Source organism: Pipistrellus hanaki (assembly GCF_964339955.1).
Source record: "Pipistrellus hanaki genome assembly, chromosome: 6".
In the NCBI taxonomy this organism is placed as follows: domain Eukaryota; kingdom Metazoa; phylum Chordata; class Mammalia; order Chiroptera; family Vespertilionidae; genus Pipistrellus; species Pipistrellus hanaki.
The window spans coordinates 72,972,275-72,998,244 of record NC_140508.1 but is presented as its reverse complement, the minus strand read 5'-3'; the positions used below and the strand labels follow the sequence as shown (position 1 = coordinate 72,998,244).

Below are 25,970 nucleotides of genomic sequence, written 5' to 3'. Positions count from 1 at the left end.
CCTCCCTCCTCCTGGTGGCCTCACACGTACCCTGTGGACACTGAGATGCCATTGTTTTGGGGGAGTGTGGGCAGCATCGTAAAGTACGAGAGTCACTTGGTACCAATCTCCAGCTTGCGTCTGAAGAACAAAGGGACTGGTTGGAGAGGGTTCTCCAGCGAAGCGTGTGTAAACACAGTGAACCCCATTGTATGCCGCGTGCCTGAAAGTTCTATGTAAGTGTCTGAGGAGGCGGGGCTCATTCACATATTCACCAATAGGCTGGGGCCACCGGTAGCCTGGGGGTGGGACCAGTCCTCCAAGGCCTGGATTGTCCCCGGGGAGGGAGGGCCTCAGAGATGCAAGGCTTTGTCTATCACCCGTGTCACTCGGTTCGGCTGATTTGGGGCCTCCCCTTGGTCTCCAGCCTCGGAAAGGGACTGTAAGCAGATCTCCATGTCCTTCCCCAGCACACCATATGGGCCCCAGGCTCTGGCTGATTCCCTTCGCCTTCCCTGACCTGGGCTTCCCACACACACTCCCACACACACACACACACACACACACACACTCCCCCTGCACACACCTCTCCTGGACTCTCTCTGCCAAGACTGGGAGCTCCGTGAGGACAGGGACCAACAGCCCCGCTTGTCCTGGCACTCTCAGCCTGAGCAGGGTCGGGATCTGGGGGAGGAGAGGGGGAGGGCGACGTTACAAATACTATTCTATGTTCTTTACATGTTTAGCAACTCCCTTAATCCTCATACAGACCCTAGGAGGCCGGTGCTATTACTCCTCCATTGTACAGGGGTAGGCACTGAGGCACATAGAGGTTAGGTCCTTTGTGCAAAGTCACACAGCCATCAGGAGGAAGAGCCAGTCTGAAGGTCACAGCTCAGCTCCAGACCCATTCTTTTAGCTGTTACACTATTTTATGTCCGCACATGCATACTGTTCATTTGGGAGGTGTGGGGGTGCGCTCAGAGGTCCCCGCTGTGGCATAGTTAGGAGAGCGGCCCCACTGCCCACCAGGCCACCTGGAGTCCCGGCACAGAGTTAGGGCTCCATGAGGTTGGGCCTCAGTACAGCTCCCTCCTGCTTTGGCCATTGTGGGCAGGGAGGAGGCCGGCACACAGGGCAGAGCCCAGGACTCCGAGGCCCAGACGGGGCGGCTGGCACCTTCTGGGCTCGTGGAGGGCCAAGAGTTATGGACAGCTCCCTGTGCCTGGACTCCAGGCTAAGATACGGCGACCCCAGCCGCCAGCTTAGAGGGAGCCTCTGCTTCCTTCCATTGTCTCTGCCCGGCACGCCCATGTGTTCCCGCAGTGACCTGAGGCGGGAGCGAGGGAGGGAGGGAAGGGGCCACCGGAGCTGCTCGGGGTGGGAGAAGGGAAATGAGAGGGGAAGACTTGGTGTTTTTCCTTGTTTGTGTTTTGTATTAAAGAAAGCAAATAATGTCCTTTGAGAAAACCATTAAACAAAGCACATCCTAAAGCCGCAGAGGCCCATTGTGGCTGGCTGGAGCCCGGAATTCATTCAAGTCTTTTTTACTGCATTGTCCACGGTATTTAGGGTGGGAGGGAGAGACTGTTATTATTTTTAATATATTTTTATTGGATTTTAGAGAGGGAGGAAGAGAGAGGGGGGAGAGAGAAACACTGATGTGACATCAATGGCCTGCCTCCCATACTCACCCCGACAGGGGAACGAACCTGCAACCTGGGCTTATGTCCTGACCGGGATTTGAACTGGCAGCCTTTCAGGGCACGGGATGATGTTCAAACAACTGAGCCACACCGGCTAGGGTGGGAGAGACTGTTACTAAAGCATATTTTGAGACGTGTCGTTCTCTCCCTGACTCAACAGGAGTCTAGACTGAGACCAGCGTCCCTGTGTCCTCCTGAGCCTGTTGCTCCTCCAATGCTTCCCTTGGAAGCTCCCCAAGACTGGCCAGTCCTGGCACAGCCAGAGCTGCTATTGTCCATCCACACACTCCCCACCCTGATCAGGGGCTGATCCCTGAGCCCCGAAGGCCTGGGCTGCCGGCCCCACAGAACTGCCCTCTCTAATTCGTTGCATAAGCTTTTTGGACCTCAGTCTCCCTGTCTGTAGAGTAGGGTTTGGGGCAGTGGACCATGTCCAAAACACTGGACTCCGTTGCTCCCTCTCTCCCCCTGAGCGTGGCCAAGGCCCTGTGGACTCAGTCAGCCTGTCCCGAGGTGTCCCAGACTCAAGCCACCCCACCCCCTCCTCCCAGACCTCCAGGCCTAACCACCACCACCCCCGACCCCAGGTTGTCCATAATGGATCAGCAGTGCTCTCCCCACATCCCATCAGAACACACTTTTCTGCTGAGCAGAGGGAGGTGGTAAGAACAGAGCTGGCCATCAGCCCAGCTTCTACACATAACCCCGCCTGGGGCCTGCATTTCTGGGATCATCCCCACGTAATAAGCAGAAAAGTGTCTCTCCAATCAGGATGTAAATGTACATCATGTGGTTGTCATGATGATGATACGTAAAAGACCACCCTTAGGATTTCCCCTGGGCACGTAGCTATGTGCACGTTCCCCTTCACGGCTCCTCGGGAGGATAAGGAATGAGAATCTTGGGTAAAATTGCACAGGAGCCCTGGGCGAGGGTGAGGGGCCTGGGTTCTAGCACATTCCCTTTGCAGGAGGCTCAGGGTCTGCAGGGGGCTCCTCGCCTTGGCCCTGTCACCCGTCTGTCACTCAGAGAAGAAGATGCTGACATTCCTGGTGCGTTGGGGAGCTTGTGAGGGAAGTGACTGGTCAGTGGGACAGACTGTGAGTCCAGGATGTGGTCCCAGCCCTGTGGCCAACTCTGCAAGACCTAAAGCCCCTCATTCACCCCTGGACCTGATCATTCTCAGCTGCCGTTTGAGTGACTGGATGTGATGAGTTCTGAGGTCCCCTGTGTGTCCCTGCTGCTTTTGATTCTGTAATTCCAGCATCATTCATTGCCTGGTGGGAAACCCATTCTCTCTGGTACTGTCCATGTTTCAGTCTGGTCTTTCCAGGCGCTCCGTTTCCTGTTGTCATAGACGTCCCGATGGTTAGTTTGGTCCCAGAAGTTCCTGTGCTCTTTCAGAAGTTGCTAACGCTGCCCCTCCTCCCCACACCCCAGGGCTACCACCCGATGCCCCATGAAGTGGAGATTGCGCACACGAAGAAGCTGTTCCGGAGGAGAAGGAATGACCGAAGGTAGGAGAGACTGCATCTCGAGCTTCTGCTCTTATCTTCCCGTCGCCCATCCGTACCTCCGTCACTCCCGGCCTGTGCTTTAATACCTGTGAGCTCGGCACATGGGCTGGTAGGTAACCCATGGGGCAGCAGCAGCTGTGCTTCCCCCTCTGGACCCCGGAAAGGAAGCTCCCCGAATCCAGGAGGCATCTGTGCGGTCCGGGAGGAGAAATGCTCTTCCCACTGGCCTCACATCAGCAGCAGCCCAGGCGCCAGGACGTAGCCCGCGGTGCTTTGAGACATGGCCTCCAGGAGGCTCCGGAGATCACAATTCCAAGGGTGTCTGTCTTTCCTCCGCCCCATGCTCAGCTCTGCCCCTGTGCATGCTGCTGCTCTCAGATGCCTGCAGAGCATTGAACTGAGCAGGAACCAGGACCGCCCTGGCGTCCAGAGCCCCAGAGCCCCAGGGCCTGGGCAGTACAGGGGCCAGAACAGCACCCTGAGTGGGAACAAGCCGCCCGGCCTCCGGGAGGGCTGCCTTTGTTTCCTTCCAGGCGTTCTGACAGGGAACAGCCCTCCAGGTTTGTTTCCAATGGAAAACCCCGGGTGCAGAACAGTCTTTGCAGTGTGTGGCCATTTGTGCAAAAGAGGTATCGGGGGATTTTTTTATTTTTATTTTTTGCTTGAACATGCATATAAGTGACTTCTGAATGGAAATATTAAAAAGGGAGGGCGGGGGGAGGAAGGAAGGAGGCCGGCCTGCGGAATTAAAATGAGGTGTTCCTCTAGAGGGAGTTTCTTCTTAGATAAAGGCAAGGCTTGTGGTTTTACCTTGAATGAACAGAGAATGTTAGAGAGCCGAGGAGCAGCCCAGCCGACACCTTGCTCAGAGAACTAGAAGTGCCTGTTCTCGTGCAGCTCCTGAGATCACCGCTGGGCTGACCAAGGTCCCGGTCCTCCCTCCACCCTTGGCCCTGAACGAGGAGTGAGGAGGGGGTGGAGGACCCGGCACCCGAATGCCTCGCCATCGGTTGGCGGGTTTAGCGGGTCTGGGCTGGGAGAAGGGCAGCCCTGGCTTAGCGGTGAGAAGCCCTGGGCACCTTTGCCCAGTGACATGAGGAGGGGAGACTGGGCCAGAGTTGGATTAAGCCCGGCCCCTGGTTATTGTGCTGCGTGCACCCTCCTTGCTGTGCAGCTTCAGAGAGGCTCATTCCTGGTTTCTGGGTTCCTGGCAGGAAGTAGATTCCTAAAGGGGGGCTGGGGCTCCACAGGGGTGGTGCTGGGGAGTGCAGAGGCTTGACATCCCTCCTCCCCTGCCCCATGGTCCCCAGAGAGCCTGTCTGGAAGTGGGGGCGGCCCCAGGCTTCCGAATGAGAGGCACCCTCTGACCTGCTTCCCCTGGCTCAGCGTCCAGGTCCCCACCTCCACTCGGGCCAGGTCGCCCGGCGCAGCAGGAGTCCCTGGACCGCGCAGGCCTCCGGAAGGCAGCCGCGTGACCCAGGAATGTAGGAAGAGGAGCGTGACACGAGGCACTGGAAGCTGCCCTTCCGCTGGGCCGCTCTGTGTTCACAAACGCCCGGGTTAGGTCAGCACACCTCGCAAAGGATGTGGACCCGGGACGGAGTCCAAAGCCAGGCAATAAAGATGATTAAAGGGATGGAAAATCCGTCCTGCGAGGAGAGGCTAATGGACGGGGCCAGAGACACGGAGGCTGCAGGGGAGGGACGCTCTCACCGGTAAACTCATGAGAGATTTCTACAGAGGGAGGGCCGAGGAGCTGCTGCCTCCGAGGTCCCAGGGCCCCACACCGAGGAAACCAGCGGAAAGGGAGCGAGCACCCTCAGCTGGACCAAAGACGCACTCAAGGAGCAAACGCCATGACCCTCAGAGGTGTGGCCCTGCCGTGCAGGCGGCAGCCATACACTGAGTGGGTTGTGTGTGCGGGCCGGCGCTCCACCTTTATTCAGTCTGGAATAGGGACCCGTCTGTCACTCAGCCTCCCAGAGTCCCCGCCGCGGCACGCTCAGGAGAAGAGCAGCAGCCAGAGAGAGTAAGAACCTCGTTATCTGGACTCAGAAGCCAACACCAGAGGCCTCCTGAGTCCCTCCTGGCGGAGCGTGTGATTCTGGCATTTGAGGGACGGACGGCTGCTCACAGCTTGGGGCAGGAACTTACAAACTGGGCTCTGGTCTTCCCGCAGGTCCGCTTCGTCTCCCAACTCGAGGGGGGTTGGGGGGGGGGCTCAGGGTGCTTGGGCAAGTTGAAGTCTGAGGCACGTGCTGTAGAATTAGACACTAGACGTGAACCCTCCTCTGCGCGCTGACTCTGATCTGGGCCAATTGCTTCCTGCCCCGAACGCTCTATTTTCTCTTCTGTAAAATGGGTCTGTAATTGGGAGGCTTACACGAGCTACTCCTTGTAAGGTACCAGGAACGGTTCGAGGCCCTCAGGAAACGCCGTGAGGTGCGAGTGGAGGAGACGTCTGCAGTGAGGGGTGGGGCTCAGCTCCTGGTCTCAGGGGGGCAGGGTTTGCCCCGGAGCCCGGGGAGCTGTGCCTTGCATCCTCCCCGGGTGCCCAGGATCAGTTGTTCCACCTCCTGGATCAGCTTCTTAAGCTCTGCCCTCGGTGGGGCCCGGTGGGAAGGAGGCCTCTCCGGAGAGGCTCTGCAGGCCGCTCCCACGTCCAAGGGGCTGGGGACCTCTTTTCCTCCTGTATCAGATAAAGCTTAAGCTCGGAAGCAGTGCCAAGGTTTACTCCTTAGAATTGTTCCTAAAACTTAACACAACTGGCAACTACTTGTTTATTCTGGGAAACTGGTCCAAGATGTTTGCTGATTCCAGACAAAAATCTTGCATTTTGTGACGTAAACGTGCTGAATGAGTGTTTCATGCATCCCCCCCAACGAGCAAGGTGCCTCGGGCACTCCGTCCCATCCACGTTGGAGGGCTGCTGACCGGGAGGCGGGCCACGACGGTTTGTCTTCCGCCTCAAGTTCCCCACCGTCAGGATGCACGGCAGAGGAGCAACCTCGGAACAGGGCTGAGTCCTGGCCGTGTGCGGACCTCTGCCAGGGTTGGCCTGGGGTGGGGGGTCTCACCTCCAGTGTGGGATCTGCTCTACTCCTGCCCCCCCTCCCCCGCTCCATTGGAAGAGATGAACAGCCTGAGGCTGTGAACGGGTCTCTGTCAGAGTCTGTGTTCCTCTGGGAAGTACACTCTGGGATGGAGATCAATGGCAGAACACTTCCACGGAGCGCCCCAGGGACCATCGAGTCCAGGGACGGCAGGGCAGGGCTGGGCAGAGGGAGGAGGTGAGCTGCAGCGTGGCCTGGGTCAGAAGTTCTACCCCGCGGGCAGTTCTGAAGTCCGATGACTTTTTAGAGTGAAGGGGCAGGTCCTTATGTCCCCATGTCTGCTGATCATCTGATGGGGAATGCTCAGGGGTGGGTGTGACCTCGAGCTGGGAGTTCTCTTAGCCCACGGCAGTTTTCCTGGGGGCAGGGTGCCCAGAGAGCTCCAGAGAAGTCCCTCCCTCCCACCCTCCCTCCATCCCTGGTCCCCAGGAGGGGCTGCGGGCCACATGCTGGGCACTCTGGGGTGAGCAGGTCCTCCAGCAGCTACAATTGGCTTGGTATCCTCTTAATTGTAGAACCAAGTAAGATCTCCTCCCTCCTTCCCTTCCTCTGCCAGCCTGTGCCAACCCCCCCCCCCTTGGGTGCCAGACTCTTTCTCCAGGGACAAACAGGATATCTGCACTCAAATACGAAAATGTAATTTCAGAATTGTCATTAACCCTCGTGAAGCCGCTCCGTGGCACACTGACAATGCACCCCGTGCTCATTCCATCCTGGAGGCCACCTGACTCCCCTCCTCCTCACACCTGAGCTGTGGGCAAGGAGGACCCTGGGAGACGATGCCAGTGCCTCCTTACTCCCCGTCTAAGTCACAGTTGCTCTCTGGAGCTCGCCGCTCCCTTGTCACCTCAGACCGCTTCTCCAGGAGTCCTGCATCCCATGAAGACGACTGCGCCCCGGATCGTGCCCACCGGGAGCTGAGCAGTTCACCGAGCACGGAGCCTGCGTCTCTGTCAGCTCTTGCACATGAGTCATTGAGCCCCTTTGGAAGCACAGTCCTCACATTTCACGGATTGCTTACTTGAGAACTTACCCACTCTCTCCCGTTCATTTGCAACCCTCCACCTACTCGCTGTTTTCGTGGTTGTTTGTGGACCGAAGGGAGAAGCACTCAAGGCACCCACCTGCCCAGCCCAGGAGGTGCCCTGCCTCCTGGTTTCAGTTCTCATGCTGTGCACCGCATCCTCTCCGCGATCCGTGTAATGCCGTGTTTCTCGCATTCGTGTGCTTTTTGTTGGGGAATCTGCTGTTTAACATGACACCCAGGCGTAGAGCTGAAGCACTGTTGCCTGCTCTTCAGCGCCAGCAGGCTGCGAGGTGCCTTCCGGAGAAAGTGCGTGTTCGATGAGCTTCCTTCGGGCCTGCGTGGCAGTGCTGTTGGCCGGGAGTTCGATGCTGACACGGTGAATCAACAATGTATGTTAAATAAGCGGTCTTTGAACAGAAGCACACGTAAAACAGGCTGTGCATGGATCAGTGGGAGAAAATGCAGGGAGCAGCCGAAACCGGTTTGGCTCAGTGGATAGAGCGTCAGCCTGTGAACTGAAAGGCCCCAGGTTCAATTCTGGTCAAGAGCATGTACCTTGGTTGTGGGCACATCCCCAGTGGGGGGTGTGCAAGAGGCAGATGATCTATGTTTCTAACTCCCTATCCCTCTCTCTTCCTCTCTGTAAAAAAATCACTAAAATATATTTTTTTAAAAAGAAAGAAAGAAAAGAAAAGAAAAGAAAAGCAGGGAGCAGTGGCTTACAGGAACCTCCCCGGTACTGCCCCTGGGAGCATGGTCCAGTAGTCACATCAGTGTTTTGGGGATTTTGTAGAATAGCCAGGGTTGACTGTGCTTGCTCTTTAAAACGGGGAGAGAGATGCTGAAGAGCAAGGAGCATGAGAGTGATGGCGTTTCAGGCCTGCGTAGTTTATCTTGTTGGTGCGGTGGTAGCAGAAATGGGGGCAGGGGGAGAGCAGGGACCCTTCCTCTGCCTGTTGTCCCCTGGCTGGGGTTTCACGGCAGGGACCGCTGCTTCACTTTCCCCATCCTGGGACGGCACGTCCCCGACGCCCGCCAGGCCGCTCGGCCCGGCGGTGACCGCCACCCCCGCCCTGTCATCGGGCACCCAGGGGACGGTGAGACAGATCCACGCTGCCACTGCCCGCGGTTTGCCTTTATATCCATCCCAGCGAGGAAATTGCCCTCATTAAGTCCCTGCTAAAGATAGATAAGAAAATGGGGCAGGCAAACCCCCACCTGGCAGGCAGCCCTGTCAGATTCGAAGCAGAATGAGTCAGATCGCAATTATTTTTAGGCTCCTCTCCTCCGCCCCACGCCCACCTTGCGCAGGCTCCCTTGGAAAGAAGAGCAGCTCCTTTCTCGAAGCCAGATGTCCAGGTCCGTGTGTGACTGACGCACAGGCCCTGCTCTGCCTGGAGAAGGCCCCGGCCCGTGTGCCCGTGGTGACAGCCAAGTCATCCTCTGCACAGTGCCTACCGTGCCACAGCTAGCCCAGGACTCGCCTGTGAGCCCCTTCCGGCCCCTCTTTCCTGGCACGTGCCTCATGCTCAGGCCCTGCTCTCAGCATCACACATCAGAGGAAAGCAGACAGGGTCCCCCAGGGAAGGACCAGCGTGGCCCTCATCCATCCAGCACCTGCCTCTGTGCGGGGTCATTCTGTTCATTTTGGTGGGATACCCGGATGCCGGGCCTGCCCACCCTGTAGTGGGCATCTCCTAGTGCAGTGGTCGGCAAACCTCGGCTCAAGAGCCACATGCGGCTCTTTGGTTCCTTGAGTGTGGCTCTTCCACAAAATACCACGTATGGGCGCCTACGTACGGTGCGATTGAAACTTCGTGGCCCATGCGCAGAGGTCAGCTTTCAGCCTTGGTGAGTCTATTTTGAAAAAGTGGCGTTAGAACACTCAAGGGGCCAAAGAGCCGCATGTGGCTCTCGAGCCGCGATTTGCCTACCACTGTCCTAGTGTGTGTCCACTGCTGGGAAGTAGAGCATTGCTCCTCTTCTTTCATTCTCTTCCCCTTATTCCCAGCCATTAGATTTCATTCAGACCTCATAAATCCTACATGGCAAAGGAGGACCCGCTGGGGCAGGGACGCAGACCAGGAAGAGCAGGGGTGCACATGCCCGTTAGCCAGGAGAGCAGGCGCGGTGCCGCTGGGAGACATAAACGCCGTCTCCTCGGGGTCTCTCTCCACTGGTTCTTGAGGTCCCGGAAGTAGAACGGACCCCAGGAACCAGACTCGGGTGTTGATTTAATTACTCCTCCTTGAGGACTTAGTGTATTTTTTCTGAGATGCTGGCCATTCAGAGGTTGGCCCACAAATGTTAACCCCGACCCTACCTCCCTTGCCGGAGCAGACGGCAACCGGCGCCTCGGAGGGCTCCTCTGCACCACGCCACGCGGCCTCCGGGGGCAGTGTGTGTGGTGGGCAGTCCAGCCTGGGCCGGGCTCCCTGGGCTTCGTCCCCCGCCAGCCAGCAGATTCTGAGAAAATGAGGACCCTCACCAAGCTCATTCTTCTCGTTGTCCCCAATGAGAAGGACGTGGGTGTGCAGCCTGCAGGGAGGCCAGAGGTGACATGCCATGGCAGGGGGTGAGAAGTCCCATCCTGGCACCTGGCTCTAAGTTCAGAGTCAAGACCCCGCCCCCTCTTCTTTCTGTCGTTTGCTCCTGCGACCCCAGTGCCCCGGACAGCATGCTGGGAGGAAAGAACGCTGGGCCAGCAGTTGTAAATCTTGGTCTCCATCCTGTGGGGTGGCCCAGGGCACTTCCCTTATTTCTGTACACCCCAGTTTTCTCAGATATAAAATAGGACTCCTGATTCCAGCTCTCACAGGTATTAGGGAGAGTGCAGGGCTAAAGATGGAGAGAGAAAAAAATAACCTCCCAGGAATAGTCCAATAATCCAGAGTCAGTTGGGGCTTTTGTTGCAAATAACCAGTGCCCCCTGTGTCTTCAGCCCAGCTCATGCGCCCTCTCCAGAAAGTTCTAGAAAGCCATGTCTGCTGTTTCTATATACATCTTTCAGGACAAAAATCTGGTCCAGTCTGCACCCTGGACACCCAACTCTGCCTTGCTGAGCCCCCATACTCCCAGCATCCTGGCTGCCTGAGATGGGGCCTGCCTGGGACCACCTCAGTCCCCACCTAGAAGCCACTCAGCCATTGAATGAGCACTTCCATGGTCAAGACACACTGAACCCTTTACCAATATCAGCTCACTTAATCTTTCCAACAGCCCTGGCGGGGAGCTGCTATTTCTATTCCCGTTTCACAGGTGAGGAAACTAACTCAGGCTCAGCGCACAGAGGTGAAGTAGCTGAGCCTGAGTCTGACTTCAGAGCCTGTGCCACCACCCAGTTTCCTGCCGGGGAACATCCCCGGCCCCCTCGGCACGCTGGGCTCCTCCATGCACCCCCTGACTAAGGCATGTGCCAGGGTGCTGAGGGCAGCACGGGAGCTGCTGTTTTCAAATGGATTGGATAGAAGATTCGCTCGTGATTTGAGGCATGTTTGAACGGTGAGATTTCAGACAAGACCCGAGAGACAGGACCGCCCTTCCTCTGCCTCCTGCACCCCTGCACCGGGTCTGTCATGCCGGGAAATCTCTGGTCCAAGTGATGCATGTGTGGACATACTTAGGAAGTCTGCAACAGCCTAGAGATGTCCCGATGTGGGGGTGAGGGGGCACCCAGTGAGAGGAATGGCAGTGTGAGGCCCAGGACTGCGGGCAGCTCAGCTGCCGGCTCTCCCCCGTCCCAGAGGACAGCCCAGCGCATGAGGGTACCCTTCCCTCCCCAGGGCTCCCAGCAGGTTTTAAAAATACCAAGGGAGCCTTCCTGCCTGAGTCAGCATTTGCCCCGAGCTCTGAAAGTTATTTCTGAGTCTTCCCAGTAATTTAAGTTTAGCCATTTCTTCCCATGCGCGTGTTTTGGGGAAGCCAAGGTGGCCTCGATTATGGTTTGGAGTATTTTGGGAGCCCCAGGTTTCCAGAAGTGATGCAGGGGCTCCGATAGGGAAGACATCAGCAAACTGAGAAAAATGAGGGAAGCAGGCCCAAGGGTCCCCGGAGGAGTTGCCTGAGCTTAGCACCGGGGGGACATTCAGAACAAGGTGGCCCCGGTGTTCCCAGTGGGCATCTCAGCTGTCTGGGTACACAAGGGCATCTCAGTGCCCTTCAAAATGCACAATGGCCCCGGCCAGTGTGGTTCAGTTGGTTGAGCATTGTCCCATAACCTTCTCTTTCTCCCTCTTTCCCTCCCTCTCCCTCTTCCTTTCCCTCCTTCTTTGTCTAAAATCAGTAAAAACCTATTTAAAAAAAAAAAAAAAATTTAAGGCAGAATGAATGGACTTGCCACTTCTTTCCAAGTAGGCCTGGACAGCCAGCCAGAGTACCAGCAATTCATAGGAGCTTAAAACATACAGTCGCTGGCACATTAGTATTGCAGAGGTTTTTGGAGGAATTAGTAAACTGCATATAACCTTTCAAACAGACCTTCAGAGCCCCCTGTCAGTGCCAGCTGTACCTGACCTATTCCTCACCCACCCCCAGACAGGCCTGCCAGCCTGCCTTTCCCAGTTCGCTCCTGCCCTTGCTCACTTCACTTCCAGACCCCCGCCTCTCAGCCCCTTGAACAGGCCAACCTCTCTCCTGTTCGCACTGGCTGGCCCCTCTGCCCAGGGACCTTCCTCACCTGACTCTTACCCTTGGAGCGCCCTCTCCTTTACAGGTTCTGCCTGTCCCACCCTTCACTATCCTAGTGCTTTTTAGTCCTCTCTGATCTTCCCTACCCTTTCCCACAATTGCTGGGTGTGTCAGGCCTGGCAGGGACTGAGAGAGCTCTCCCTGCCACGCTCGAGTTCCCCGGCTCACCTGGAACAGGTGCAGCAGCCCAGGGATTCGGGGATGGGCCGGAGGCCCGAGAGCGTGCGCGACACTCCTGTGTGGGAGGGCAGGTGAGCCCCCATACTGAGTCACCTCTCCAGGTGAACAGATGAGCCCAGAACAGAAGCAGCCGCCCGAGCCAGCATTGTCCATGGGCAGCCCTCCCTCAGGAATACGGCTGCCCTTGTGTGGTCTTCAAGGGGAGGAGTCCATGGACAAAGAATCCAACTCTAGGCTTTCTGTTTGTCGGCACCGGCGCTTAACTCAGGAAAGACACATGTGGACTCAAAACATGAGGAATGTTTTTAAGGGGGAAAAATTACTCTGTGGATCTGTGTTCATGTTTGGTCTGGTGGCCGAGTGGCCACAGCAAACACGTGTTCAAACACATGTGCCAGGGGCAGATGGCATGGCCTGGCCATACTGAGCAGGAAACCCAGTGCCTTTGACCTGTGAGCTGTGGCCATGGGCTTGGAGAGGCTGGGCGCGGACAGGGTGGGGCAGGCCGAGGGCAGGATTCTGACTTTGCCCTCATGTTCCAGATGGTAGGAGACGATTGGTCAGGAGGAGGGTAGGGAAGGTGAGCAGCAGGCCCTCTCTAGGCAGGGTCCCTGGAGGCCTTCCCATGGACCTCCCATACAGTTTCGGTGCCACTGCCCTCAGGATAGCAGGGGAGTCTTGGACACCCTTTTCTAGCCGAAGCGCTGGCATAGTCTGACTTTGGTGCTTCCTCTGCCCACATTGGGGAAAACCATCTCTGCCTCCTCATCCATCTCACCCTTCACTACCCTCAAGCAGCTCCTTGAATGCCCAGGTTTACCACCCTTCCATCCCATTGAATGAACCGGGGTGTCGGTGTTCAATCCCGGAACCCAGAGCTGGTCAGTCTGCATTTCAGCTGGAGCCTGCAGTGATTGCCTAGAGGGGAGAGAATGATCTACCGCTGTGAGTGTCTAGCACACTGAGTAGCCAGCACATGCGGGGATAGAGAAGGGGAACGGGTGGATTGCATTTTTTGAAGGCAGGATTTTTAGCTCCTAAAAACCTAAAACCACCTCACTGTGGGCAGACGCCCTCTTTGCTCTTGCCTTCATTTTCTGGAAGTCACATCACATGCACCACTGCAGGGCCCTCGTGCCAGCCAAATGTGTAGGTGGCTCCTTGTGGGTGCTGACTCATGTAGATTTGGTCTGGGTCTCCTTGCTAGATGCGAAACCTCAAAAGCATGCCTTCACCTCTCATCTATGAGAGAGGAACATCTACCTTCTAAGACTGTTTTGCAGACAAATGATCAGATGATGCTCTGAAAGCAGAGAAAATGCCAAGGGACGCACAAACATGAGGACTTATCACCTGTGTTTGTGTTCCTATATCCGTGTCTGTTTAGAGTTGTCTTTGAGTGCTTTAGGGACTCTGTCAGTATCATTTCCAATGTTAGTTTGCTGGAAATGGAGCTTGGCTTGGATGTTTGTATTGGTCCTCTATCTCTGTGTAACAAATTACTTCAAAACTTAGAGCTTAAAACAACAAACATTTATTATATTGCACCGTTTCTGAGGGTCAGGAATCCAGGAGCAGCTTAAAAGGGTGGTTCTGGCTCAGGGTCTGTCTTGAGATTGCATTCAAGCTATTGGCTGGGGCTCTAGTCATCTGAAGGCTCAACTGGGGTTGGAGGTTCTGCTTTCAAGCTCACTCACAGGTTGTTAGCAGGTGTCTGCTCCTCACTAGTTTTTGGCCACCAGGTGGATTTCTTCATAGGGCTACTTATGACATAGCAGCTAGCTTCTCCCAGAGTGTGAACTGAGAGATGCAGAAGGCAAGCAGGCACACAGACACCAAGATAGAGGATGCAGTATTTTTTTTTTTATTAATTTTTCACAGAGAGGAAGAGAGAGGGATAGAGAGTTAGAAACATCGATGAGAGAGAATCATCGATCAGCTGCCTCTTGCACACCCCCCACTGGGGATATGCCCGCAACCAAGGTACATGCCCCTGCCTGGACCTTTCAGTCTGCAGGCCAACGCTCTATCCACTGAGCCAAACCGGTCCCGGCGGATGCACTATTTTTTATGATCTAATTTTGGAAGTGACATTCTATCACTTCTGCCATATTCTGTTGGTCACACAGACTGCCCGTTACAGTATAGAAGGGGACTAAGGAGGATGTGAACCCCAGAAGGCCAGGATCAATGGAATCATCTTAGAGGCTAGCTATCATCGCCCACCCGCTGGCCTCCAATGATGCACATTCCTCCTACATGCAAATGTCTCATTTGATTATAGCATCAGCTCAAAGTCTAGAACGTTATCATCTATATCACGTTTAGGTATGCATGAGGCTCTTGGGGTGCAATTCCTTACATACAACTTCTCAAGTATAGCTCCTTCTTGATCTCTGGGCCTGAACCCCACACATGTATCAATATACAGTTGTGGGACAAACATAGGGTAACTGTCATAGACACCCCTATGCAAGAAGGAGGGAAACAAGAAGCATGCAGAAGGGATTGGTCTATAGCAGTTTTGAAATCCAGCCAAGCAGATGTTGGAAGTTTCTTGATTAGAGCTCGGCCCTACTCCTGCCCAGGAGTAGGTCTTCATGGCTCTTGGCTCTGCTCTCTACCCTGAGGGTCTCTCATGATATTGCAGTCATGTCATTGACCCAATGAATACTCTGGGCTCATGGTTCTGCCTCAACGTCATTCTTTTCTGTGAATGGTAGCGTGTGTTTACAGCTGAGTCATATTCTCAGCTAATTCCCTGCCAGTAGGTTTTGGAGGTCTAGCAGCATATTTTCATTATATACAGTCTCAGTCCCTTCCAGCCCAGATTGTCAATGTTTCTGCTGATGTAATCCTTTGAAGAAGTTTATGGATCTTTTGTGAATCCTATTGGGATCTACATTAGTAAATAAAGCCCCACCCACAAATCTCTTTAAGATCATCCCTTCTCCACTTTGGGTTTTGCTGAAGAACAATGCCCTTAAGCTTCTTTGAAGCTCTGTTGTTTGCAAAGATCTGAGTCACACATTTAAAATCTTAAAGCTTTTTGTCCAACTGAACAGTTCTCTGAGGTACCACCTTTCAACTTAAAAGGACTGAAATCTTAACAAAGGATTTCATAGTCACACACCCTCAGCCTCATCTTTGGATTCTGCTTTCCTGAGAGTGCCTGGATTTGATCTTTGCTCAGAAGTAATTTCCTAATGTTAGCATTGTTTGCCATTTGGGAATCTTCAAAACTAGTAAGTCCTAGCTCCTTTTTTGTGTGTGTGACAGTCTTTGTTTAGCTTCTGTTTTCCCTCTTTCGTTTCACCATAACCAGAAAGAGAAGACCAAGCAGCGCCTTCAGCATTCTGGTCAGAAATCTCTTCACGAGATCATTCAAGACATTAGGTACCCTTTGTACTTTTCACATAGCTGTAGGAGATAGTGTTGCTCAATATTCTGCAGCCACATAATAAGACTCCCCTTCCAGTTCCCGGTAGCGTATGTCTCACTTCCCTTCAAGCTCTCACCAACAACCTCCTCAAAATCCATAGTTCTGCTAACAGTTTCTTCATGGCCCTTTAGGTTTTCCCTTCCCTCAGAATCCTTCCGGTTCCTGCCCGCTGCCCAGTCCCAAAGCCACTCACACATTTGAGATTTTTATTAGGTCAGCACCCCAGTTCCAAGCACCAAAATCTGTATTAGTTAACTCTTGCTGTGTAACAAAATATCCCCCCACCCTAAATTTTAGTAGCTGAAAATAACTAACACTCATTTTCTCACACAGTTTCTGAGGGTCAGGAATCCAGGGATAGTTTACATCAGTGGCCCTGGTTCAGGGTCTGCTGTGAGATGCAGTCAAGCCGTTGGCGGGAATTTCAGCTATCTAAAGATTTGATTCCGGCCGAAACCGGTTTAGCTCAATGGATAGAGCGTCGGCTTGGGGACTGAAGGGACCCGGGTTCGATTCCGGTCAAGGGCATGTACCTTGGTTGCGGGCATATCCCCAGTAGGGGGTGTGCAAGAGGCAACTGATCGATGACTCTCTCTCATCGATGTTTCTAACTCTCTATCCCTCTCCCTTCCTCTCTGTAAAATATCAATAAAAAAATATAAATAAATAAATAAATAAATAAAAAATAAAATAAATAAAGATTTGATTCCGTTGAAACCGGTTTGGCTCAGTGGTAGAGCGTCGGTCTGTGAAATGAAAGGTCCCAGGTTTGATTCCGATCAGGGGCATGTACGTTGTTTGCGGGCACATCCCTGGTAGGCGGTGTGCAGGAGGCAGCTGGTCTGTGTTTCTCTCTCATTGATGTTTCTACCCTGTTTTCCAGAAAATAAGATAGTGTCTTATATTAATTTTTCCTCCCAAAATTGCGCTAGGTCTTATTTTCAGGGGATGTCTTATCTTTCCATGCGCTAGGTCTTATTTTCAGAGGATGTCTTATTTTCAGGGAAACATGGTAGCTCTCTATCTCTCTCCCTTCCTCTCTGTAAAAAATCAATAAAATATATATTTATAAAAAAAATTTGATTCCAATGGACTGTAAGGTTCACCTCCAGGCTCACTGATGCGGCTGTTGGCAGGCCTTCGTAGCTTGCTGGCTGGTGGCTGCAGGCTTCATTTCCTTGCAATGTGGTCTCTCTGTAGGGTGCTCATAACAGAATGAGATGTGAGAGAGGAAAAGGGGAGAGGAAGGGGGAGATATGGAAGCTGCCACAACTTTTGTAACCTAATCTCACAAGTGACATGCCATCCCTTCTGCTGTATTCCATTTGTCACACACACACACACTAACCCAGCTGGAAAGGACTGCACAAGGGTGTGAATGCCAGGGTATGGGGACCATTGAAGGCCATCTTTATCTATTTCTAGTTCCTTCCCTGCATCATTGCTCTTTCTTCTCTACTTTCAATGATAGAGTAAAATCTACCAACAGTTTTTTGTGTTTACCCTATCTTCTGGTTCAACTCAGATCTTTCCAAGGATGCTCTCCTCGTCCTGTCCTCCCTCTACATGTTCATCCTATTTGTCTGAGGCTCCTCTTCCATTGGAGTCCAAGTTAGAATGGTCCTCCCTGGGGACAGTTTTAAGCAAAAGGATGCTGCTGCCTGAGCTTCAGAACATACCTGTCCTCCAGAGGGTCCAGCAGGTAGTTCCAGGAAAAGGGAACTTTTCTAAGATACACACACACACACACCCTATTTTACCTTAAATTCTATCCTCTCCATGATTATCAAATGTAGGGCTTTCATTGGAGGCATATGGACATACTTGAATCTGCCAGACATTGACAGGAATGCTTCCTTGGGTAGGAGAGAGAAGAATACAGATATTACCAACATAAACAAAGATATCTTACGCAGCCTTTTTCATACCATCCCACCGCCGGCCTGGGAGACACAGGAGGTGTGCCCAGTATACGAGTGATGCAGGTGAGACGCGAAGAGGCTGCGGGATTCACTCAAGACCTGGCAGGTCGGAAGCTGGCCCAGATGCTGGAGTGTCCAGATTCCTTCCCACAGGGGGGGGCACACTCTTGGCTTTTACCCGCTTCGTTCCCCCAGAGGGCACCTGAGAGTGGTGAGATGGAAGGGAATTCTCTCAGCCTGCCCAAGGCTTTTCGCTTTGTGAGAGCAGGATGGCGAGAGGAGTCAGCAGGTCCCGTCTCCTCCGGGCCATGCCAGGGGTGATGCTGCCAGCTCGCTGTGCCCTCAGCCCACCTTGGAGTGCTTGTCCTCACTCCCCCTGGCAGCCCCCTTTCCCTGGAAATCCACACTAGCTTGTCCCTTCAGTGGTGCCAGGCAGAAAGCAGGGAAGCACCTTTCTGCCAAGAAACTGAGCAGAGGTGAGGTGCCAAGGTGGGACCCCCGTGGTGTGGTGTACAGAGAGGGCAGACTGACCTGGCTGCAGAGGATGCTGCCGAGGGGCCAGAACAGGGTCGTGTTGAGGTGAGCCACAGAGTTCAGATCCAGGGCACAGAGCCACGGACACCTTATGGTATGCAGACGCCCGGGCTAGGAGAGGGTGTCACTGGAGGGGACAGCAGGCACCAGGGCACGTGGCATGAAGACGGTGGTGCAGGGGAGGGAAATTCATATTGGAGACAAGGAGAGGAGGTGGAAGCTGGAGGAAGAAAGAAGCTTCAAGGTCAGGTACCTGGACAGACTGTATTTCCCAGTGTGTCCAAGGCGACCTTGGAGTCTGCAGAGTATTTGCTGGTGATGAAATTTCCCAATCAAAATGGGTCGTGATCAGAGTTTGAGACATTCTCCTACCCAGGGGCGCGTAGGGCTGGTGAGAGGGGTGGTGCTCCCATTTCTCCCAGGTCCTCACTGGAGCCCGGCCATGGATGGGGCGGACACAGGAACACCTCTGCCCGCTTGTGGAGGGAGAAGGAGGCTCCGGGGGAGGCTGGGCCCCTGGTGACCTTGGGAGTGGAGGGAAGCGGGCACACCAGGGTGGTCTGGTGGTTAGGACGGCCTTGTTCCTGGGAATGATTGCCACAAGCCTTTCCCCAGCTTCTCTCTCCACGGTTCCTCCCGGAGTTTATGAAAACCTGCAATTACCAAGCCGCCCCTGGGTGGGAACGTTCAGACCTCATCTTCTTCCTTCCAAGACACACTGAGTCAAGACCCGGTCAGTGCAGCAAGTGGAGTCCCCTCCCATGCTCCTTCCTGGCTGGCCCCCCGGGGCTGTGGTTCCTGAGCCTGGTGATGATGTCCTTCACGTCTGGGTAGGAAGGTGAAGGGGGTTGGATGGATGCCTGCCACCTCCGGGCTCTGCAGCTAGCCGCCCTGCTCGTGACACGCTCCAGGGCCACTCAGCAGGTCCCACAAGTCTCCGGAGTGCGGGCCGCTGCCTCCAGCTGCACCGAGGGAAGGCCACGCAGGATGGAGGCTCCGGGAGGACTTAGGGCTGGAATGTATGATGCCTTGCTCAGTGCAAGCTCCACCCAGGCTGCCACTTTGGGGTGGCTCAGAGTGCTGCTCTTTCTTGTTCTTCCAGAGATTTTTCTTCTCCGCATATTTCTTTCCTGGCCTCTTGCCTCTCCATGTGTGATTTGTGTTTGGGGATTTGGGGAGAGAAGGAAAAACATATAGAATGGGTGGCTCCAGACCTGAAATATCCTCCATGGAAAAAGGATTAAAAGCAACCCTCACGCCCCAGGAACCTTCTAGCCCTGCACCAATCCATCCACTGGGCCCCCAGGCTCCAGACCCGCCTCCTGAGGGAGGTGACTGGGTCAAGCCTCGGGCAGGAAGAGTATCGCCCACCTCAGGGGCTCGATGCTCTTGCTCCTCCACTCCACTGGCCTCTGGGATCCCCTACAACTGTACCTGCTCAGCTGGCTGCTCCCTGCTGCTTGCATGCTCACTCCTGCCTCCTGTGCACAGCTGTCTCCATGACCCCCGTGTGGCTCCACGGAACCCAGCAGCCCTGAGCCGGGTGAGCAGAAGCCAGTGATGGGTATGAGGCTGTATTTTTATCGCTTTCCCCCAGGAAGGGGGCTGGCTGCTTCCTTGGCTTTGTCAAGTACAGGCTTCGGACAGCCTCCACACGCGCTCCTCCTAGAGACCTGCAGCGACCACTCCATGGCTTCTCGTTTTGCATCAGGATTGGGCTCCCCAAGGTTAAACATTTGACCTTGGCAGAGCCAGGCTGTAACCTGGGTCTCCGGCTCCATCCTGATGCTTCTAGCACTTGACAAGGCCCCGACCTGTCACCGGGAATCAGGGAGTTCTAGACGTTCAGAACGGGAAGAGAGCCCAGAACAAGCCATTCTTTGTCGGCTGCTGCACACGGAATTCCAGGGAATGTTGGCCCCCTACCCGGAGGGAAGAAAGAAGATCCATCACTGCAAATCAAAAGCGGAGAGAAACTAATGACCTCAGATAATACTACCTGGAAAAGAAGAAAGGAGAGTGGGAAAAGAATGTGTAGTATGCTATCATTTCTCCCTAGAAAGACAGATGTCAAGATATGTTCATATTATATTAAAGATAATGAGAAACAGAGACGTCAGGATGATTATCTGAAAAAGGGGGGGGGGTTGTAAAAAGGGAAAGGGAATATTTTCAGTAACATTGTGATAAGTTTACAAAGTGAGATAATTGATTACTAGAATTGGTGGGGTGATCACATTATAAGGTATAAACATGTTGAATCACTGTATTGTAGAAACCTGAAACTAATATAACCAATATAAGATTGTTTACAAACTATACTTAAAAAATAATTGTTTAAAATATGTTTTTATTGATTTTAGAGAAGAAGGGAGAGAGAGATAGAAACATCAGTGATGAGAGAGAATCATTGATCGGCTACCTCCTGCACACCCGCTACTGAGGATCAATCCTGCCACCCAAATTTATTCCCTTGACCGGAATTGAACCAGGGACCCTTCAGTCCGCAGACCAACGCTCTATGCACTGAGCCAAACCGGCTTGGGCAAGAAAAAATAATGTTTTATAAATGATAATGAATGGATGAATAAGCCATAAAATCAATAAAGTGGTTGTTTCTAGGGCGGAGAAGGCAGATATCACTGGACACCTTGTTGTGCAGATTTGGCTTGGAAATCATGTAAATATTTCACATAATAATTATAAGTAAAAGTTAAATTGAAATTAAAACTAACCTTTTTGCTGCGCCTGGAAGGCAGGCGTGCTGCTGAGCCGGGGTGTCTGTCCAGGAGGCCCCATAGCTTGTGTGGCTGGGTGACCAGGAGTGGGAAGGGTTTTATCGCCACCAGTCAGGGTGTCCTGGCCACTCGGGGGCTCGCCTTTGGCCGTGACTGTTTGTGTCCCCAGAGAGCGGAGCAATTCAGGCTTCAGAAGAGGCTGGGCTCAGCCACCCGCTCCCTCCACTGTGGTCAGTTGGAAGCCCAGGGCAGCTGCAGACCATGAAAAGACTACTCACGCGTTGTAGAAATATTTCGCTGTGAGAGCTCAGCAGATGGCGAGCGATCATTCCATCGAGCCCCCACCTCTGCCAAGGCTGGGAGAATAGCCTGGCCTCTCCCAGCTTCCGCTTCCTAGCTGCGTGACCTGGGCAAGCCCCTGAACCTCCTGTGCCTGTGTCCTCGGCTTTGAACATGAGGACAGTGATGACGCTGTCTACTCCACAGAGTTGTGGGCATGACTGAATCAGATGATCTGTGTTCTTAGAGTAGTGCCTCGGGCCTAGAAAGTGCCAGTCCAGTGCCGTTCGTAATTATAGTAGTTGTTGTGCTGTTGTTTTTATAAAAAAAAAATAACTAGGCCCAGAGAGGTGTTTTCATGACACACAGGGGTGGGTGGGAGGGTGGGGGGGGGCACTGCACCCGGAGGCCTGCTGCTGTTTCCCCAGTAAAGCCATGTCAGCAGCGGTGGCAGTTCCTCCCCCAGCCCTTGCTCTGTGTCAGGCACTGGCCAAGTGGAGCTCATTGAAACCCCAGAACTTCAGCAATATCCTTATTATCATTTCCCAAGTGGGAAACGGAGGCACGCAGTAAGGAGGTGACAGGGTCCTGATTTGAACCCGAGTCAGTTTCTTACCACCCACCCCCACTCCACCCCACCATTCCCCACCACCACCACCACCACCACAGGTATCTTTTCACCTTTAGAAACCCGCAGTGTAGACCCCGCCCACGTGGGTGGAGTGAGCACCCCGAGACTCAGCCCTTGGCCAGCCCATCAGCCACTTCGGTGGTTTTGACCATTACGCAGTTTGGAATTATTTTTATCCTTGGGCAAATATTTAATTTTTACCCCTAATGGACAGTTGGTTAAAGCAGGAAGCATTAAGGAACCCTGATATTAAAAGGCTGGCTCATGAGGAACATACAAGTGGTAATAAATCTGCACATTTCCTCGGTGCTCCACCCGGATCCAAGCAAACATTCATCTGGTTGGAGCACGGGGTTTGGGGGGTGGGGGGGCGGCTGTGGGTGCCTGCAGAGCCCACTCCCCGGGCTGGAGAGAGACTAAGCTGGGGTGGAGGGGGCCATCCCCTTCTGTTCGCAGGGAGTCAGGACCCTCCACCCTCCACCCTCCACCCTGCTATTTGGGCAGAAGTGATTGCGAGCGCTTCCGGAAAATTCTCGGGTCTCATCATTTAGAAACAAAGCAAGAAAATTGCAAAAACAAGCCAGTTGATTTTTATTTTTAAAAATCAAATAAACATAAAATACAAGAATTCCCAACAGTGGGCCATGAGGTCCGTCTTTGCTTTTGGTTTCTTTCTCTGCCTTATATAGTCAAACGCTAGCCTACATGTAAGTGCGTGGCTGGACCCAAAGCCACAATGTAATGGTGATATGTCACTTTCAAATGTCTTTGTAGGAAAGCATGCTTTTGCTTTCATAACTCATTTACAGTAAGTCAAGGAGAAGGCATCCCTTGATAAGGGGGTGGGGAGGGCAAATTTTGCCTTTATTCACGGATGTTCTTAAAGATCATATTAAACAGGAACCTTATAATTTGCTCCCAATAACATGTCAATCTAAAAAACCATGTTTTCCATAAAATAACTTCTTTATTGTGTATCATTGAAAGGGGCAAACTAGGTTTTTAATTCCTAGGGGTGTTTGAAAAATGGTATAGGGTAGGGCAAAAGTAGGTTGACGGTTGTTCGTAAGGAAAATAGTACAGTTTAACAAATGATAACACAAGCACAAATTCTGTGATTGGCATCCTCACAACTGAAAACCTACTTTTGCCCCACCCTGTATATTGCTGTGACAGGAGTTCTCAGGACTGCAAAAGTTCAGCAAAGCTGTGACCAGCTCGCTGCACTGCCTCAGTTTCCACAGGTATCAAAATAAGAATAAAAAAACATGCCTGATGCCCCTCATGGAGGAGTTGGGTCTCCTGGTGGGTGCCATCCAGGCCCTCACCAGAGAACGGAGTCTTGCCTTGGGAAGCTCAACCTTGCGAGTTTTGTCTGAGAACTTGTGTATGACGGGTGGCGCACGGGGTCCGCCAGGCCTGTGTCCCCGGGATGCAGGGTATGACTGTCCTGCAGGTGGTACTCACATGTTTGAGTTCCACTAAGGACTTTCTGAGGGTCGTGAGGACAAAAACATTCAGTGAGCTCCCCAGTGGTCCGGGGTCTATAGACGTACCTGCTGCTCGGGAAGCAGGCCGCTCTGTGGTCCGTTTTCTGCATATTGTTTGGCCACCTGGTACATAAGAAAATGATGAGAAAATGGCCCCCACGCCTTTGTTGAGTCTGGTGTTACCTCTGGAATGTCCTCTCCATTTCTCCCCTTCTCAAAAACTTCTACTCATTTCTTTAAAACTTTATTTTATTAACCGAATTTGAGACTCACAGAAAAGCTGCAAGGATAGTACAAAAAAAAAAAAAATTTCCCCCCCATATATCCTTCACCCAGATTCCTCAAATATTAACAGACATTTGCTTTCTCTTTCTCTGTCTCATATACTTTTTCTGCTGTTTGAGAGCAAGTTGCTGAAATGATGCCTTTTCACTGCTAAAGACTTCACAGTGTGTTTCTTTAGAAAGACTTTTTTTTTTTTTCATCGTCACAATGATCAAAACCAGTAGCACAGACGCAATGCTGTTATCTGCTCTTGGACCTTCTCCTCCTCGGCCTCGTGTGTCTTTAGTTTCTTTCATGGGGGGGGGGGGGGTAGGGGGGCAGTTCCCAAGTCCATGTATTTCATAGCTTTGCCTTTTTTAAGGAGGGGCCAGTTAGTGGGGTTTTCCGCAGTTTGGCTTTCTCTGATGCGTCCTCATGGTGAGGCGGGTGAGGCGGGTGAGGCGGGTGAGGCGGGTGAGGCCGTGCCTTCTCGGGCCTCCCATCGGGAGAGCCACGCTGCTTTTCCGCCTCCTGACCGGTGATGTTGGCTTTGATGGCGTGGTGAAGGCAGCGCCTGCCAAGGTTCTCCACTGTAAAGTTGCGAGATCCCCCTCGGTAATGAAGAAATAGCTTGTGGGGAGATGCTATGAGACCGTGCCAACATTCTGTTTTTCTCCAACTTTCACCCCACTGGCTCCCGTTGACGTCTCTTGCTTGAAACAGTTAGGATGACGACGGTTGCCAAATGATTTTCTAGTTCCGCCATTTCTTCCAGTTTTACTGGTGGTCGTCCCGTTGTCAGAGAGGGTCTCTGGTTGGTTTTAAACTCCTTGCTCTAGGCCTCGGGACCCCAGCATTGGGGAGCCAGGAAGAGGAGGTCCCGGTGCCTGGCTGACCGTCCCTGGACATAGAGACAGAGCCTAGCAGATTGATGTTTCTGGTGTGCAGTGTGAAGGCTGCAGCACTCGGCTACAATCCTCCTTGCTCTTTGGAAGATTCCAGCCCAAGAACCCATCTGCTGGGCAGCCGTGTCCCGAGACGGCTGGGCGGGGGCGGGGCCCCCGATGTGCATGAAGCTGTTGAGTGGCTCTCCGTCTGCCGTAACGTCTCGCCATAGACTTGTCAGTTCCACCAGCCCTGGCTGAAAAATGGGACCCGAGGGAGGCCCGGCTCCAACTAACTCCATTTCACATTTCCTCTCCTTCCCGGGATGGAAAAATGGCCCTTCGGGGACAGAGCAGACCTGTCAGTAATGAAGTTGGGAGGGAGGAGGCTGTCCCAGGAGGTGGCGGGGATGTGATGGCTGATGGGCTGGTACGGGCGGCAGCCGACAGCATTTCCCCGGAGAGCCTGGAAGATTGCTGCCCACAAAGCTGAACCAGCTCAGGGGCCGCCCTAGACCCTCTGCTTCCCATCAGGGAGCTGTGTTTTTTTTTTTTTCAGTTTCCCGGGAGTCCCTCAGGGCCAGCCAAGGCAGAGGTACAAATGGGCTCAACCCTTTCAGGTCTACCCCTCACTTACGTTCCAGTCACGAGGTCCATTTGATGGATGCAACAACTGAGGAGCAGAGAAGTTAGGCCACTTGACCAAGACCAACCAGCCAGACTTGGACAGAACCAGGGTTTGAAGCTAGGTGTGTCCGATTCCCAAGTTGTTACTGACTGTATTGTGCTGCCTCTCCAGGTGAGAACTCCTGGGAGCACTTCTGAGACCCAGGAGGGCTTCCTGGAGGAGGTGCCGATTGCAAAAATGGGCAGATGAGGCATAGGAGGTCCCCAGAACTAACTGTTGGTCAGTGATTGGGCGCCTCTGGTGACAGGGTGCTCAGCACATTCCCAGACGGTCCCGCAGCTCCCGCTCTGAGGAAGGGCCTCCACTCGGTGAGCTCAGGCTAGCCCCTGGCCTTCCTTCCCACACAGCTCTGAAGGCCTCAGCCATTGGACAGTCGGTCACATCCGGGATCTAAAACTCTCACAGGACTCCCTCTCCGTCCCCTTTCCTCTTTGTCCCGCCTGCTCCAGTGTGAGGGCTGTTCCGCTGCATGGAGACAGTGAGATTCAAACAGGTGAGGAGAAAAGGCTGGTTCCTATGGGGCCAGCCCACGCCCACTGGCCCCCTGGGTAGATGCTAATGGCCAGGCTTCAGGCTGGGAGTAAAGGAAGTCACTGGAGGTGTAAGGACCCCGTGGGTAGTGTTTCCCTTGGGAGGATGGCAGTGAGCACTTGACAACGAACACTTTCATGGTGAGAAACTATGTCCAAAAGGTAGCCCTTAGAGGCCAAAATGAGAGCGGAAACCAGGAGCTGGGCATCCTGGGGTCTCTTCCTTGATCCCTAACATTTGAAATAGCCCGTCTCCCCGCAGCTCAGGCTCCTGACCTGTGCTGTGGGTGTGCTGCTGCTCACCCCTTCCTCTGAGGCGCGGATGGACTGATCCCGTACTGTTGGGAAAACCCACAATGT

The 25,970-nt window shown here is 53.4% G+C and overlaps 1 protein-coding gene across 5 annotated transcripts in view; it reads left to right on the top strand.

The window, feature by feature from the left end:
* CTIF (cap binding complex dependent translation initiation factor) overlaps positions 1–25,970 on the top strand; it is a 222,083-nt gene that overhangs the window by 107,076 nt on the left and 89,037 nt on the right. For all 5 annotated transcript variants that reach the window (XM_084887413.1, XM_084887414.1, XM_084887415.1 and 2 more), the window contains one exon: positions 3,126–3,202. In XM_084887413.1, the coding sequence (XP_084743539.1) occupies positions 3,126–3,202 (77 nt within the window). The remainder of the gene's footprint in view (positions 1–3,125; positions 3,203–25,970) is intronic.